The following is a 14,570-nucleotide window of genomic DNA, read 5'->3' on the forward strand; positions in this document are numbered from 1 at the left end:
ATGGCACCCTGCGGACGCCCCGTGGGTCAAACTGAATACCATGGGTAGATATGACATGAGTACGAACCGAGCGAGTGGAGGAGATATCATCCGAGACCACCTCGGCAATCTGGTCGTGGCGTTCCACACTCCTCTCGACGCTCATACCGAGCTAGAGGCCGAACTTGAAATCATACACTGAGGAATGGCTCTTGCCAAGAGGCGAGGTTCATTGACTTGGGTTGAAACAAGCTCACAGCAAGCAAAGGCAGTCATTGACTCAAGGGATTGGGGTCCGGTAGCTAGCCGATACACGATGGTCAAAATTCAATGCCTTGTGAAGGAAGGCATGTTCAAATTAAGCTATCTTCACCGAGAAGGTAACAAGGTGGCAGGGTACTTGGCACAGTTGGGAGGAAAGACTTCTCACCTCCAAGAAATGAATGCAGAATCAGCTCCTAGACTCCTAACTGCCATGGTTCGGTTAGAAAGAATGGGAGTGCCGAACATCCGCCTGGAAGAGGAAGACAATGGGCCGGACGTGATGTAGTCTTCATAGTTGTTTGGTTTTGGATTGTAGCCTTTTTGTACAAGCAATATATTGGTGTCCGTCTCATTTTGGGATGGGACACTGTTCTACTCCTTAAGTCCTCGGCATGTCACTTTTAGAATGTCTTTGTAAATTGCCGTTCAATGATATATAGGGATGAGGGACCCTCGAACCCTCCACCGTAAAGGTGTTTAAAAAAAATTATCATTGTGTTGGCCTTTGGTAGTCGTACCTCCCTAGTGTACCTTACCTTTCCTCTTTCTCGACACCACTTGGAAACCATCCTTGTCCACACTTGGTTGGCTTCGGTTTGCCGCTCTTGGAACCGACGAAACAACATCCATTGTACCTTCCTTGCGCTTCTCTTGGTTGGCACATTCTTTATCCTTGTTTCTATGATCAAAGCTCATTGAAGTGCCGGCCCAAGTATCCCCCTTTGGGCGCCAATCTCGGTGGATGATCTTGGATACATAGCTCGAATAGAACGTCTTTGCTAGCGTTCGGTGGTTCTTACTTCCATCACGTTCCTTTCTTCCCAAGGCATGACACTTATCAATGGTGTGCCCAATACGCTTACAATTGGCATAAAACAAAGGTATACGATCCCAAGCCACTTTGTGCCTTGATTCTTTACCTAGGATGTTGAGAATAATCTCTTCCGTAGTATGTTGAAGATCTAGAGAGAGAAGTTAGAGAGAAGGGAGAGCGTTTTTTCAGTGATGAAGAAGAACATAAGTAATTTGGCCACCTAATTAACGGGAAAATTGTCAACATCCGCGTTGAGATTGACATCTCTATTCCCCCTACGGAGATGTCAATCTCAACGAGGATGTAGTGACAATTTTCTCCTTAATTAGGTGGCCAAATTAATTCTTCTTCATCACTGAAAAAACGCTCTCCCTTCTCTCTAACTTCTCTCTCTAGATTTTCCAACGCCGACGCTAATCTAGCCGGCCTCCCCGCCGACGTGTCAGCCGAGGGAACGTGCGTGGTCTCTCGGTCAAGGCTCACTTTGCTCGGTCGGTGGTGATATATGCTCGCACCCGCCTCAATGGTGAAGGCCGGTGGCGAGGTACCGGAGGAGGTGGCCAAGGGCGTTATCCATGCGTCGCGCACCCTCTCTACGCCGGAATGAACCACATTTCTTTGCTGAAAGAGTCTGAAATAGGATAAAGCAAAAACACAACGGAGAGATTCCATACCATATGTATACATATGGAGATCTTTCCTCAGAAATTATTTCTGAAGGAATTAACTTGTGTAACGAAATAAAATTACACAAGCAAGTTCGAAAAGAAAAGGTTATGGGGAAGAAGATTGTTGGAGATTTCTGTGAACAATTAGAATTACAGACTTTTTCCTCATAAAATTTCTGAAAGAGAAGGAAAGAAAAGAAAGGTTTATAAACCTCCTTCCAGAACTCCATTTAAAAGAAAGAGAAGAAAATTTTCTATAGGCCATCCTTCAAGGATGAAGAAAAACCCAGAAGGAGTATAACTCCAGTCTTTTACAAATGTCACAGACCAGGACATTACGCTTACAAGTGTAATCTAAAAAAAAAATTAATAGTGTATCTTCAGATCAAGGATTAAAGAAATCCCTGGAGAAAATTCTTATCTCAGAATCCGATTCTGAAGAAGATCTCAAGATTGCAGCTATTTCAGCTAGTGACTATAATTTTTCTGAAAAAACAGAAGAAGAAGAAGAGTCTGACTGTAATGGTAATTGTGACTATTACAAAACACTTTGTAAAGCCAATGGATTATGTGTGCTATCCAAAGAAGAATTATTTATTCTTGATTTGATTGATCAGATAACTGACCAAGACAAGAAAAGGGAAGCTCTCCAAAAATATATGGAAAAATATGGTTCAGAAAATACAAAGCAAAAATATAAAGAACCTGAACCAGAAGCTTATAGCTTAAAAGAAATTCTTAACAGAGTCAAGAATTCATGAAAAGAAAATGAAGTCAGCCCAGTTGATTTAACTAGAGAAATCAGCTCTATTAAAAAAGAGATTATCGATCTCAAGCAGAGAATATCTTTGCTAGAATTAAATCAAAAGGACAATTCTGATTCAGAAAAGGAAGAACCTAAGACATCAAGATTCAAAGAAAAACCCTTGACCTTCATTAATATGATAAACAAAGTCATAACTCACAAATGGTATATCTAGGTTACCATTATTGTGAGAAAGGAATATTATATCAAGGCCAGAGCTATGGTTGACTCTGGAGCAGACTTGAACTGCATAAATGAAGGATTAATTCCATCCCGATATTTTTCCAAAACTTCGGAAATATTAAATACTGCTAATGGCAAAAAGCGTTGGGTAAATTACAAACTCGATAATGCTGCGGTTTGCAATAAAGGAATTTGTCTTGAGATGCCATTTATAATGGTAAAAAATCTTTCACACGAGGTCATTCTAGGAAATCCTTTTCTCCACATGCTTTACCCAATCAAAAGCATTGATGAAAATGGGATTACTAGTACGGTTAATTCTCAAGAAATTACCTTCCATTTCCTCACTCAACCTCGTCATCACGAGATTGATATCATTCAGCAAAAGATTGAAAGAAAAGAAAACTTTTTAAGTTCTCTTTGTCAAGAATTAAGTTTCAAAAAACTTAATCAAACTTTAAAAAATAAGAACATGCTAAAAAGGATAGAAGAGATTAAGAATCATATTGAGAAAACATGCTGCTCAGAAATTCCAAATGCATTTTGGGCTAGAAAAAGGCATGTTGTTCACCTTCCCTATGAAACCGATTTCAAGGAAGGATCAATTCCTACTAAGGCCAGACCTATTGCTATGGGTCCAAAGCATTTAGAAATTTGCAAAAAGGAAATTGATGAATTACTTTCCAAAGGGTTGATTAGACCCTCATTCACTTAGAGTTGTCCAGCATTTTATGTTGAAAATGCTGCTGAACTTGAAAGAGGAGTTCCAAGGCTTGTTATTAACTATAAATCTCTTAACAAAGCCTTAAGGTGGATTAGATATCCGATACCAAAATTATGTCAAAATTTGACATGAAGTCAGGATTTTGGCAAATACATATTGCTGGAGAAGATAGGTATAAAACAGCATTCACTGTCCCCTTTGGCCACTATGAATGGAATGTTATGCCTTTCGGGCTAAAAAATTCTCCCTCGGAATTCCAACATATCATAAATGATATTATAAAGCCATATGCAAAATTCTGTATATGCTACATTGACGATGTATTAGTCTTTACAGATTCTATTGATCAACATTTTAAGCATCTTAAAGCATTTATAAATGCTGTTATCCTAAATGGCCTAGTAATATCGACCAAGAAGGTTAAAATATTTCAAACAGAAATAAAATTTCTAGGACACATTATTAAATAAGGGACTATTTTTCCCGTTGAAAGATCTAACTGTTTTGGATAAAAATTCCCAAATGAGATTAGAGATAAGACGCAACTTTAAAGATTCTTGGGAAGTCTAAACTATGTTGCTGACTTCTACAAAGATCTTGCTTTTGATGCCAAGCCTTAATACGAAAGGTTAAAAAAGAACCCTCGAGTATGGTCTTCGGTCCATACAAATGCGGTTATGAAAATAAAATCTAAAATCAAAGAGATTCCCTGTTTAGCGATCCCTAATCCAGAAGCTTTTAAGATCATTGAAACTGATGCTTCTGAACTAGGATACGGAGGAATACTTAAACAAAGAGTTAATGATAGAGAAACTCTTGTTAGGTATACCTCAGGCTTCTGGCAAGGGGCCAGAAAGAACTACTCTACTATTAAGAAAGAAATTCTTTCTCTTGTTCTTTGTATTCAAAAATTTGAAAGTGATTTATTAAATTAAAAATTCCTTATAAGAATTGATTGTAAATCTGCTAAAGATATTATTGAAAAGGATGTTAAAAACTTAGCATCTAAATAAATTTTTGCCAGATTGCAAGGAATTCTTTCAATTTTTTATTTTGATATTGAGTTTATTAAAGGAAGCAATAATTCTCTTCCCGATTTCCTAACTCGTGAATTCTTGCCGGAAAGTCATGAATCGACAGTTAGTAAAAGGCAAAAAGAAGGTTAAAAAAAAAATAATTTGGACCATTTCTCGATTTATGCGTGTCATCCTTGCGCAGGGGCCATGCTAATCTTCTGTGTATCGTTCCAATTTTATCGGATGTCCCCGGAGGGACTTTTTTTTTTTTTTTTTTTTTTGCAAAAGAAATCCCAATGCAGCCTTATAAGGCCGCATTTGCAAAAACTCAAGAACAGCTTAAAGCTGAAACCTTTGAGAAAACTCCTAAAGAAAAGAGACTAAGAGATGATGCTTATGCAATTGCCATCAAGTCCAATCAGACCAATGAATATATTTATCCTTATATTCTTCTTTCAACTGAATGGATCTGCCTAGTTGAAGAGAAATATTCTCACCTTTACGTTTGGGGAACGGCCCCCCAAACGTAACTACAAAGTAGCCCCTCCGAAACAGCCACAACAAGGGGACCGTCAAGCCGGGAAAGTAAGTGAGGGTGCAAGGCATGATGGGAACTCGGAATGGATACAACAAGGGAAGAACAAGACAAAGGAACACCAACAACGGCTTAACTCGAAGGCAAATGCGCACAATGGCCCGAATTGGTCGGGGCCGGACATCATGGGGGAAATGCCAAATGAAGGGGGCATGGAGCTAGTTATCCACCCCATTGAGGAGGATCATAGCGCTCATCATTGCGCTAAACACACTAGAGATCCGATTGCTATTCCCTCCTCTTCCGGAGGCGGCCGAGGAGGCTCACCGAAGGGAGCGAATAAGGGAAGGTACCGTGCGCCTTCGGCATCGGGTACTCGAGAGAAATCGAAAGGCTCTTTCCTCCCTTTTAATCTCGATCGGGCTGAGTCACAAACGGTGTAAAACCACATGAGCACCAATCGGTACTACTCCCTCATGGCTCGGGAAAACTTTGTGGAAAATGAGCTTGAGGACATGGGTGTGTGGGAAGCATACAATCCCCCCAACGGAGTCGATGTTGGAAACGCCCCTAGACCCCCAAATTTGTCGGAGGTTGATGGGGATGAGTTCGAGGATTGCGATACCATTGAGGTGGAGCGGATGCCGAGCAAAAATGCCGAGGATACCACCATGTCAATCATGGAGGGTGATACATGCTACCCTCCGCAAGACCATCAACTTACCAAATTCCAAGGAGGGCCTTCACACCCGCCGGGTACGAACCTCCACTGTTAACTATGTCTTTCAATCTCATGTTTTGAAACGTTAGGGGGATTGCGAATGTGCCCACCCAAAACGTTCTAAAAAGATTAATTAAGTCTCATAATATTAATTATCTTGCATTAATGGAACCACTAACGGCTCCCGACCCGGAGAAGTTCTCCAAGACCTTGGGGCTCGTCTTCCAAGGATCAAATCTGAATGGAAAGATATGGGTGTTTGCTGAAGAAGGCACAAGATTCTGTGCTGAATGCGACACGGATCAAGTTCTTCATGGCCGGGTCGAGTCCCCTCGCCTTGTGGGACACATTGGCATTTCAGCGGTTTATGCTAAATGCACAAGGGGCGAAAGGATCCATTTGTGGGACAAAATGAGGGAAATTGCTTTGGCTACTGAAGGCTCGCCTTGGATCATTGGGGGAGACTTCAACACCATTCTTTCGACGGGCGATAGAGTTGGTAGTGACACTAACCGACAAGCTGAAATGGTGGACTTTGCGGAGGCTATTGAAGATTGCAGAGTTCTTGATCCGGGGTTCGATGGCTCGGAATTTCTATGGGCCAAGAATGGCCTTTTCGAGAGGCTCGATAGAGTGTTAGTGAATGAACCTTGGGCACAATGCTTTGAAGCGACTAGAGTAACAAACTTACCTCGGGTTTCATCGGACCATGGCCCCGTGTTGGTCCGGTGCAGAACCCCACGTACCCACACTGAGGGCAGGCCGTTCCGTTTTCAAAATATGTGGGTTAGGCACGATGGTTTTGCTGATTTGGTTCGGGGTGACTGGAGCCAACCGACCGGGGCTGGAGGACTTCTCAATCTTCAGATTAAGCTTGGCCGAGTTAAGAAAACCCTTAAGGAGTGGAATAAGGCTGTCTTCGGGAACATTCATGACAACCTTAGGGAAATGGAGGAAAAAATCGCGATGGCCCAAGCAGAATTTGAGGAGAGGCCTTCCCCGGATAACAGGGCAGAAGTTAACCGTAGCATTGCCATGTATATCCGTCTTCTCAAGATGGAGGAGGACTTCTGGAGACAAAAGGCGGCCCTTAGATGGCTTGCGGAGGGCGACAAGAACACCAATTTTTATCAAAGCTGGGTCAAACAAAAGAGATTAAGGATGCGCATCCACAAGATCAATGTGGGGGGGAGAGAACTCACGGAGGAATTGGAGATCAGGAACTCTGCCGTGGATTTCTTCCAAAACCTCCTTGCCCTGGGACCCCTCTCTCTCCTGGAGCCGGATTTGGGCTTGATTCAGCGCCTCTTACCTTAGCTCAAATGGCAAACTCCATGGTGAAGGGAGGGGGTCGCCGGATGTTAAGCAAGCTCTTATTGGGGAGATGTTGAGCTCCTTAGCTCAAATGGCAAAGAATGAGAAAGCTTCGACAAAAGATTTGGAAGGTCTTCATGGTGAGGGGATGGCCGGAATTGCGCCGGCTGGCCGGGACCTTGATGTCTCATGCTTGGAGTATGAGATGGTCAACAAGGAGACCAATGCAAGTACACCCCTCCATGTGACGCCTAGGCTAGAGGATGGGTTGGCATGTGACTCACAAAAGAAGGAAAAGACAAAGGTTACTTTGCTTGAACAAGAGAATGATGGTCTATTTGAGGTAAATGCCATTTTGAATTCAAATTCAGCACCATGTGCTATCCACACCCAATTCGGCATTGATGGAGACAAGAGGGACCATGGCACCGACGGCCGGCCGCCGGAGTACCCGCCGGAAAACCTGGTCCCGCCGGCGAATGCATGGAAGGAGGCTAAAAACTTGTTCGCACATTGGGGGACGGGGTGCAAGGTGGGAGCCTCAACACCACATAAAACCCATAAGGACGAGCCAATCCCACTCGACGCCGGCAAGGTCACACCTTTGGGGACAGCCGGAGACTTTGAAGGTACACCTTATCTCTCCTTTACCGATGTTGAAACGGAATATCTCTCGGAGAAACTAGGACTAGCCATTGTAGGGAAGTTTTCCCACTCACTCCCTTCTTCTTTCCAAATTCAAAAAACTTAAGGGGTATGGGGCTAGTTGGTTCTTTCACTTGGAAATACTTGAATGCCAAGCACATCCTACTTCAATTCCAAGATATGGCTGATTATGCTAAGGTCTTAAGTGGCCCTAATGGGAGTCCGGTTTGGTTTGATGACATTCACCCAATGAGGGTGTTCAAATGGGCGCCGGACTTTGATACGTTCTTTGAGTCGCCCATCGTTGCCGTGTGGTGCAATATCATGGGACTACCGGCCCATCTTTTTGAGGAATCGGCCCTCATGGCGATCGGCAAGCTATTAGGCAAGCCGTTACAAGCGGACCATGCCCCAATCAATCAAACCCGGCTCTCTTTTGCTATGATATGTGTTGAGATTGATATCTCCAACCCCCCAACGGAGGAGATCATGCTAAACATCCTAGGCAAAAATTCAAGACACAAAGTAGCATGGGACCGTATCCCAATGTTTTGCGAGAATTGTAAGCATGTTGGGCATGTCATTGATGAGTGTCATGCGTTGGGAAGGAAGGGGCGAGGCAAGGATTACCGAACACCAACCAAGGCGTTCTACCCTTTTTTTTTTTTTTAGTAAACACCGTCACGGTGGAGGGTTCGTGGGTCCCTCATCCCTATATTTCAAAAAAGGGGGTAGGTTACAATTCATGGCCACACCCGATAGTGGTGTCCCGACAAAGAAAGAGCCATTAGAGTAGTGAGCGGTCCGCGCCAACATGGTGCGGACCTCGCCCTACTCCATTCAAAACTCAGAACGATAAAAACGACCTAGACTAGGTAGAGTCTTCATGTCGGACTCGGATATTCGGAATGCCCATCTCCTCCAAGCGGATCATTGCCCTTAATAGCCGAGGGGCTGTGCTATCATTCATGCGGTGATACTCTAATTTCTCCGCACCCATTTTTGCTAGAAAATCAGCCACTTTGTTTCCCTCCCGATGAATAAAGGATGTGCGGAGTGTTATATGTCGTTTGAGGACGATTAGACGAGCTACTTCATGTCTAACTTGGGCCGGCCCCCAGCTGGCACCATTAAGGAGGTTAAGGGCCTGTTCAGAGTCCACCTCGAGCCAAATAGGTCGGTTAAACTCCTTCGCCAAGGTTAGTCCGTGATGGATGGCCTTGAGTTCAGCCTCAAGGGCCGAGTGGGCTCGGAGTGGTGTGGTGAAGGCGACTAACATTCGCCCTGCACAGTCACAGATAATTCCTCCCCCTCCGGCCTTATCCAAGGATTCCAGGAAGGCACCGTCCGTATTGATCTTGATCCATGCCCCATCCGGAGGGTGCCATTTAATTGATACAACAAGAGGCCTCGGCACCCTATTCTCCGCTTCGGCCGGTAGGTGAAAATTGAATCTCACTCCCTTCCAATGTTTTTTCTTTATGTTCCCATTAATCATGCTGTTTCAGATATAAGTTTGTACCTGCCACACCACGTTGTACGCCTTGAATTGGGTCATTTGGTGACGACTACGATTCCTCTCGGCCCATAGGAACCACATGATAAGATAAGGCATAGCGTGGCTCAGGTGTTTCTTGTTATCTTGCCTGGTTCTTCTCGACCAGACCTCCAGTCGTTCCGGAATGGTGTCATTGACCTGGATTCGTGGTGCTGATCCTTCAAACCAAGCATCAAACTCCCTCCACACCCTGGTAGCCCCTGTTCCTTGGATGAAGAGGTGTTGTAGGGACTCAATGTTTGGCCTAAATTGGCAACATTGGCATTTAGAGGCCATCTCAATCTTTCTCCACTGGAGCTTTGTGTCGACCGGGATACGGTTAGAGAGCAACCTCCAAATGAAGATGGAAATTGAATGTGTAAGGCCGGCCTTCCATAAGTCATCCAAGCCCCGGATGATAGGCCTCCGGTTACGGATGGTCTCCCATGTCGTGGCAAGGGAGAAGTCCCCGAGCCGAGAGATGTTCCATCTTGGGATGTCCGGTTCTCCATGAACAATTGGGGTGCCGATAATTTGCTGGATTACATGGTGCGGGAGGCCGGCTTGGGTTTGGAGGAGTTGGAGTTTGGTTTCGTCCCATACTCCATCCCGGGTATTGTCCTCGATCCTATCCCTTGCGCATCTTCGATCATCAAGCGCTAGCTCCCTTAAGGTGCAATTGCCGAGCCATATTTCGTCCCAGAAAAAGATCTTGCCTAGCCCCACCACCCATCTGATGTGTGGCTGTGCTTGCACCCGAACTTTCATGAGCCGTTTCCAATTTGGGCTACTTCGTCCCGAGGGCCTAGCCACAAGAGGGGAAGCCATGGTACAGTACTTGGTCATCATATAAATAGCCCAAAGAGAGTTTTGCTCCCTAAATCGCCACCACAATTTGACATTGAAGGCTCGGAGAACCTCCTTTGACTTGCGGATGCCAAGGCCGCCCTCAGCGGTGGGTAGGCAGATTTGATCCCATCCGATCCAATGTGTCTTCTTCCTTTCATTTGAGGATCCCCAGAAGAACCTAGCCAGCTGTTGATCAATCTGTTTGAGAGCGCCGGCTGTTGGCTCGATGGCTTGAAAAATGTGAAGGGGAACCGCTTCCAGGGTACTCTTGATTAGTGTTAGCCTCCCCCCGAACGAGAGATGCCTATGAGCCCATCCCGAGATCCGCGATGCCACTTTCTCCCGGAGGAACATAAACATGTCCGTTCGTTTAACTCCTCGAAATATGGGTACTCCCAAGTAAAGAAAAGGGAATGTACCTTGAGAGAATCCTCCTTCCGAATGGATTGATCCTGCCCAACCATCATGAATCTCGGCAATGTAGAAATTACTCTTAGCAAGGTTGACTTGTTGGCCCGAGACCTCCGCATAATCTTCAAGGCATGCTCTTAGGCGCCTAATAGAGGGCGCCGCCGCTTGGGTGAAGATGATGATATCGTCGGCATAGGCTAAGTGGCTAATCTCCATGCAGTGCCGGGCCGCCTTGAAAGCCATCTCTTTGTGTCCCAAAATAAGTTTATCAAGCGCCCTAGAGAGGTATTCCGCCGCAATCACAAACAGGGCCGGTGAGATAGGATCGCCCTGTCGGAGCCCTCGGGTAGACTTGAAGAAGCCCGAGGGGGCGCCATTAATTAGCACCGAGAACCAACAAGTGCCAACACATCTTTCAATGAGGGAGATCCAAGCTTCCGGAAATCCCATTTGTCGTATGACCTTGATGAGAAACGGCCATTGGACGCGGTCATAGGCCTTTGTCATGTCAATTTTAAGAGCAACATTCGGGGCAGGGGAGCACCTTGGAAGCTCGTGGAACATTTCCTGGGCCAGGAGCACGTTATCGTTCAAAAGTCGACCTTTCACGAACCCTCTTTGGTTTGGGGCAATGACGTGGGGAAGGAAAGGAGTAAGCCTTTTCGTAAGGACCTTTGTAATGATCTTGTTGATCACGTTGCACAAGCTGATGGGGCGATAGTCCCCCCACGATTCAGGAGTGAGCTTCTTGGGGATCAGGACTATACTTGTTGCTGTGACACTCCGCGGGAGGAACGCCCCAAGGAAGAATTGTCTAACCGCATGAACCACATCTTGTCCCACGATACCCCAGCACGTTTGATAGAAGGTAGCCGTAAAACCATCCGGTCCTGGTGCACTATCCCCAGATATATCAAACACAGCTCGCTTAATTTCATCCCCCTCAGGTGGTGTAGGAAGATCCCGGAGTTGTTCCGAAGGTGGGAGCTGGCGGATCAAACTAAAGTCCGGCATGCCGAGGGCCAAGGGTGGGGGTGCTAGGAGGTTCTTGTAGAAATCAACCGCCGAGTTCTTGATCTCTTCCTCCCCAGTGATTTCCACTCCATTCACGGATATTCTATGAATCCGCAATAGAATCCTCTTCTGTTTAACCCAGCTTTGATAGAACCTTTTTTTTTTTTTTTTTTTTTTTTTTAAAATTAACTTCATATATTTATATCATATATATGAAGGAGGAAATTACAAATCAACTCCTATAACAAGGAGGAAAGACAAATTACGCCACCCAGGGTTCGAACTCGAGACCTCCAGGATGGACGCGGTATCCAGCACCCTTTACCGCTAGGCCAAGGGGCTTGGATAGCTTTGATAGAACCTTGTGTTCTTGTCTCCATCCGCTAGCCATCGGAGGGCCGCTTTTTGTCTCCAATAGTCTTCCTCCATTTTGAGGAGAAGGATGTAATTGGCAATGAGCTTGTTTACCAAGGCCCTGTTTTCGCCCGACGGGTTTATTTCAAACTCACTTTGGGCCTCAGCCACCTTATCTTCCATTTCCTTTAGATTGGCATGTATATTTCCAAAGACTTCCTTATTCCAAAGTTTGAGCATTTTTTTTGTTCGCGCAAGCTTGATTTGAAGATTAAGCAATCCCTCGGCCTCCGTAGGCTGGTTCCAAGTATTGCGTACAGTATCCAAGAAGCCCTCATGGCGGATCCACATGTTTTGGAATCGGAAGGCCTTTCCTCCGGGCTGCCGATTAGGACATCTACATCTTACCAAGACCGGCCCATGATCCGATGAGACGCGTGGGAGGTTAGTAACCCTCGTTGCCTCGAAAACCTGTGGCCAAGCATCATTCACCAAGATTCTATCGAGCCTCTCCATAAGTCCGTTCTTTGCCCACGTGTAGTCCGATCCGTCGAACCCCGGGTCAAGAAGCCTGCAATCCTCAATTGTCTCGGCGAAGTCAATCATCTCAGCTTGCCGGTTGGTGTCGCTCCCAACTCTCTCATGTGGGGATAGAATAGTGTTGAAGTCCCCGCCGACGATCCAAGGTGTTCCGTCGGTGATGACCGCAATCTCCCTCAACTTATCCCAAAGGTGGTATCTTCCCGTCCGTGAGCACTTCGCGTAGATAGCCGAGACTGAAATGTGTCTTTCAAGGCGAGGAGAAAGGAAACGGCCGTGGAGCATTTGATCCGAGTCCTCTTCCACAACAAAGTTGGCGCCCTCCTCAACAAAAATCCAAATTTTCCCATTAGTATTTGAGCCTTTAAACACTAGCCCCAATGCCCTAGAGAATTTCTCCGGGTTGGGGTCTGTAAACGGCTCCATTATTGCAAGAAATTGAACATTATGAGACTTGATCAATCTTTTTAAAACGTTTTGGGTTGGAGCATTCGCAATACCCCTAACGTTCCAAAACATATAGTTTAAGGACATAATTAACAGTGAGGTTCCGTACCCGGCGGGTGTGAAGGCCCCCCTCGGTAATCGGTCATTTGTTGGTCGTGCCATTCGTGATATTTCTCGGCCTCCAAGATTGGGTTGCTCGCACCACCAGCATCATCACTATTGTGCGCACCCCTCTCGAAGCTCTCATTGGCATCATGATCACCATCCTCATATTCTTCATCTTCCATGAGGGAGAAGTATTGATTAGTGCTCAAACAGTTTGCCTTCTCTTGTTCTCTACTCTTGGCCACGGTGGTCTTTGTTGTTGAGCCGCTTGGGCCGATGGGTGCCGAGACGGGATTCCCACCCCGGACGGCCGAGCCCCGGTTAACGACACCCGGTGTCGCTTCCTCGAGTGGATAGGCAAAAGGCTTGAAGCCTTTAAGATGGCTTGAGGCCTCTCGACCATTCCGAGTTCCACTCGCACGATGTGATTCCGACGAAGCTTCCTTGTTGTCATTGAAATCTCCTAAGATGTCCGGGCCTTGCCAATGTGTGTCCGCACCTTTGGTTCCGTGTAGTTTGCTCGATCAGCACCACTATTCTTTTTCTTCCCTTGGCGTTTCCATTCATTAGGATTAGCATCATTAGGATTAGCATCATTCCCCCCGGTGTCTTGCATGTGTTTAACACCTCGGTCGTCCGAATGTGGCTGTTTGAGTGGGCCGACATTATAGTTTCTCTTGGCCGGTCGTTCCTTCTTGCCCGTTGCATAACAAACCTCCCTCGTGTGTCCAACATGTTTGCAATCTTGACAATAGGAAGGAATTTTATCCCATCGGACTTGTGGCACCGTCTCCCGCCCACAAAGATCAAGAATGATCTCCTCGGGAGGTGGCTTTGTAATATCAATCTCGATGCAAATGCGTGCGAAGGATAGCCGAGACTTGTTGGCCGTGGCACGGTCGATTTGAATTGGGGTACCGAGGAGCTTGCCGATGGCGAATAGGGCCGATTGATCATAGAGGTGAATTGGGAGGCCTATTAAGTTGCACCAAATTGCCGCGATCGGGGACTCACAATACGCATCAAATTCCGGGGACCATTTGAATACCCTCATCGGGTGTCGGTCAATGAACCATACGGGGGAGCCCCTCGGGCCACCAAGAAGGCGAGCATAATCCCCAATGTCCTCGCATTGAATAAGAATGTGTTTAGCATTAATATATTTCCAATTAAAGCCACGACTCAATTTGATGTTGTCAAGGGCCTTTTGAATTTGATGCCCCGTGGGGATAGAATGAGAAAACTTACCCACGATTGCGTGCCCAATGCCTTCAGCCAACTTTCGTGTCTCCGCCCCGGAAAAGTAAATGGTCGGGATGCCGTTTGATGCTGAGGCAAAGCCAATGTTTTGAATCTTCTCCGGTTCGAACACTTGCAGGCCGGTTGGGTCGGAGGAGCCTTTTAGCACTTCAGCCAATGTTATCGGCTTCCCGGCGGTCGCCGAGTGTGGCTCGTGTGTCTTGGGCAGGTTCGCATGGTTCAATCCGGTGCTCGGCCCCATCCCTGTTCCGGAAGTTTATTGGTTCGGCCCATGCAAATCCGGAGGTGTATAGTTGTTGCTCGTCTCCGGGTCACTATCTCCAATTACCATCGGGATGGACGTTTCAGTGCTTGGGACTCCATATCCTAATCGAAGAGGCGCATT

The 14,570-nt window shown here is 46.0% G+C and overlaps 1 protein-coding gene and 1 non-coding gene across 2 annotated transcripts; one reads left to right on the forward strand and one right to left on the reverse strand.

Annotated features, from left to right (window-relative positions):
- Window positions 1–4,609: 4,609 nt before the first annotated feature.
- Window positions 4,610–4,712, reverse strand: LOC121785613. The gene has a single exon (XR_006046998.1). It is a non-coding gene; the product is annotated as a U6 spliceosomal RNA (small nuclear RNA).
- Window positions 4,713–5,874: 1,162 nt separating this feature from the next.
- On the forward strand, window positions 5,875–7,026 carry LOC121784257. Its single transcript, XM_042182421.1, has one exon. The coding sequence runs from the start codon at window positions 5,875–5,877 to the stop codon at window positions 7,024–7,026; it is 1,152 nt and encodes a 383-aa protein (XP_042038355.1).
- The last annotated feature ends 7,544 nt before the right edge of the window (window positions 7,027–14,570 follow it).

The sequence above is a fragment of the Salvia splendens genome, chromosome 21 (assembly GCF_004379255.2).
Source record: "Salvia splendens isolate huo1 chromosome 21, SspV2, whole genome shotgun sequence".
Classification (NCBI taxonomy): Eukaryota; Viridiplantae; Streptophyta; class Magnoliopsida; order Lamiales; family Lamiaceae; genus Salvia; species Salvia splendens.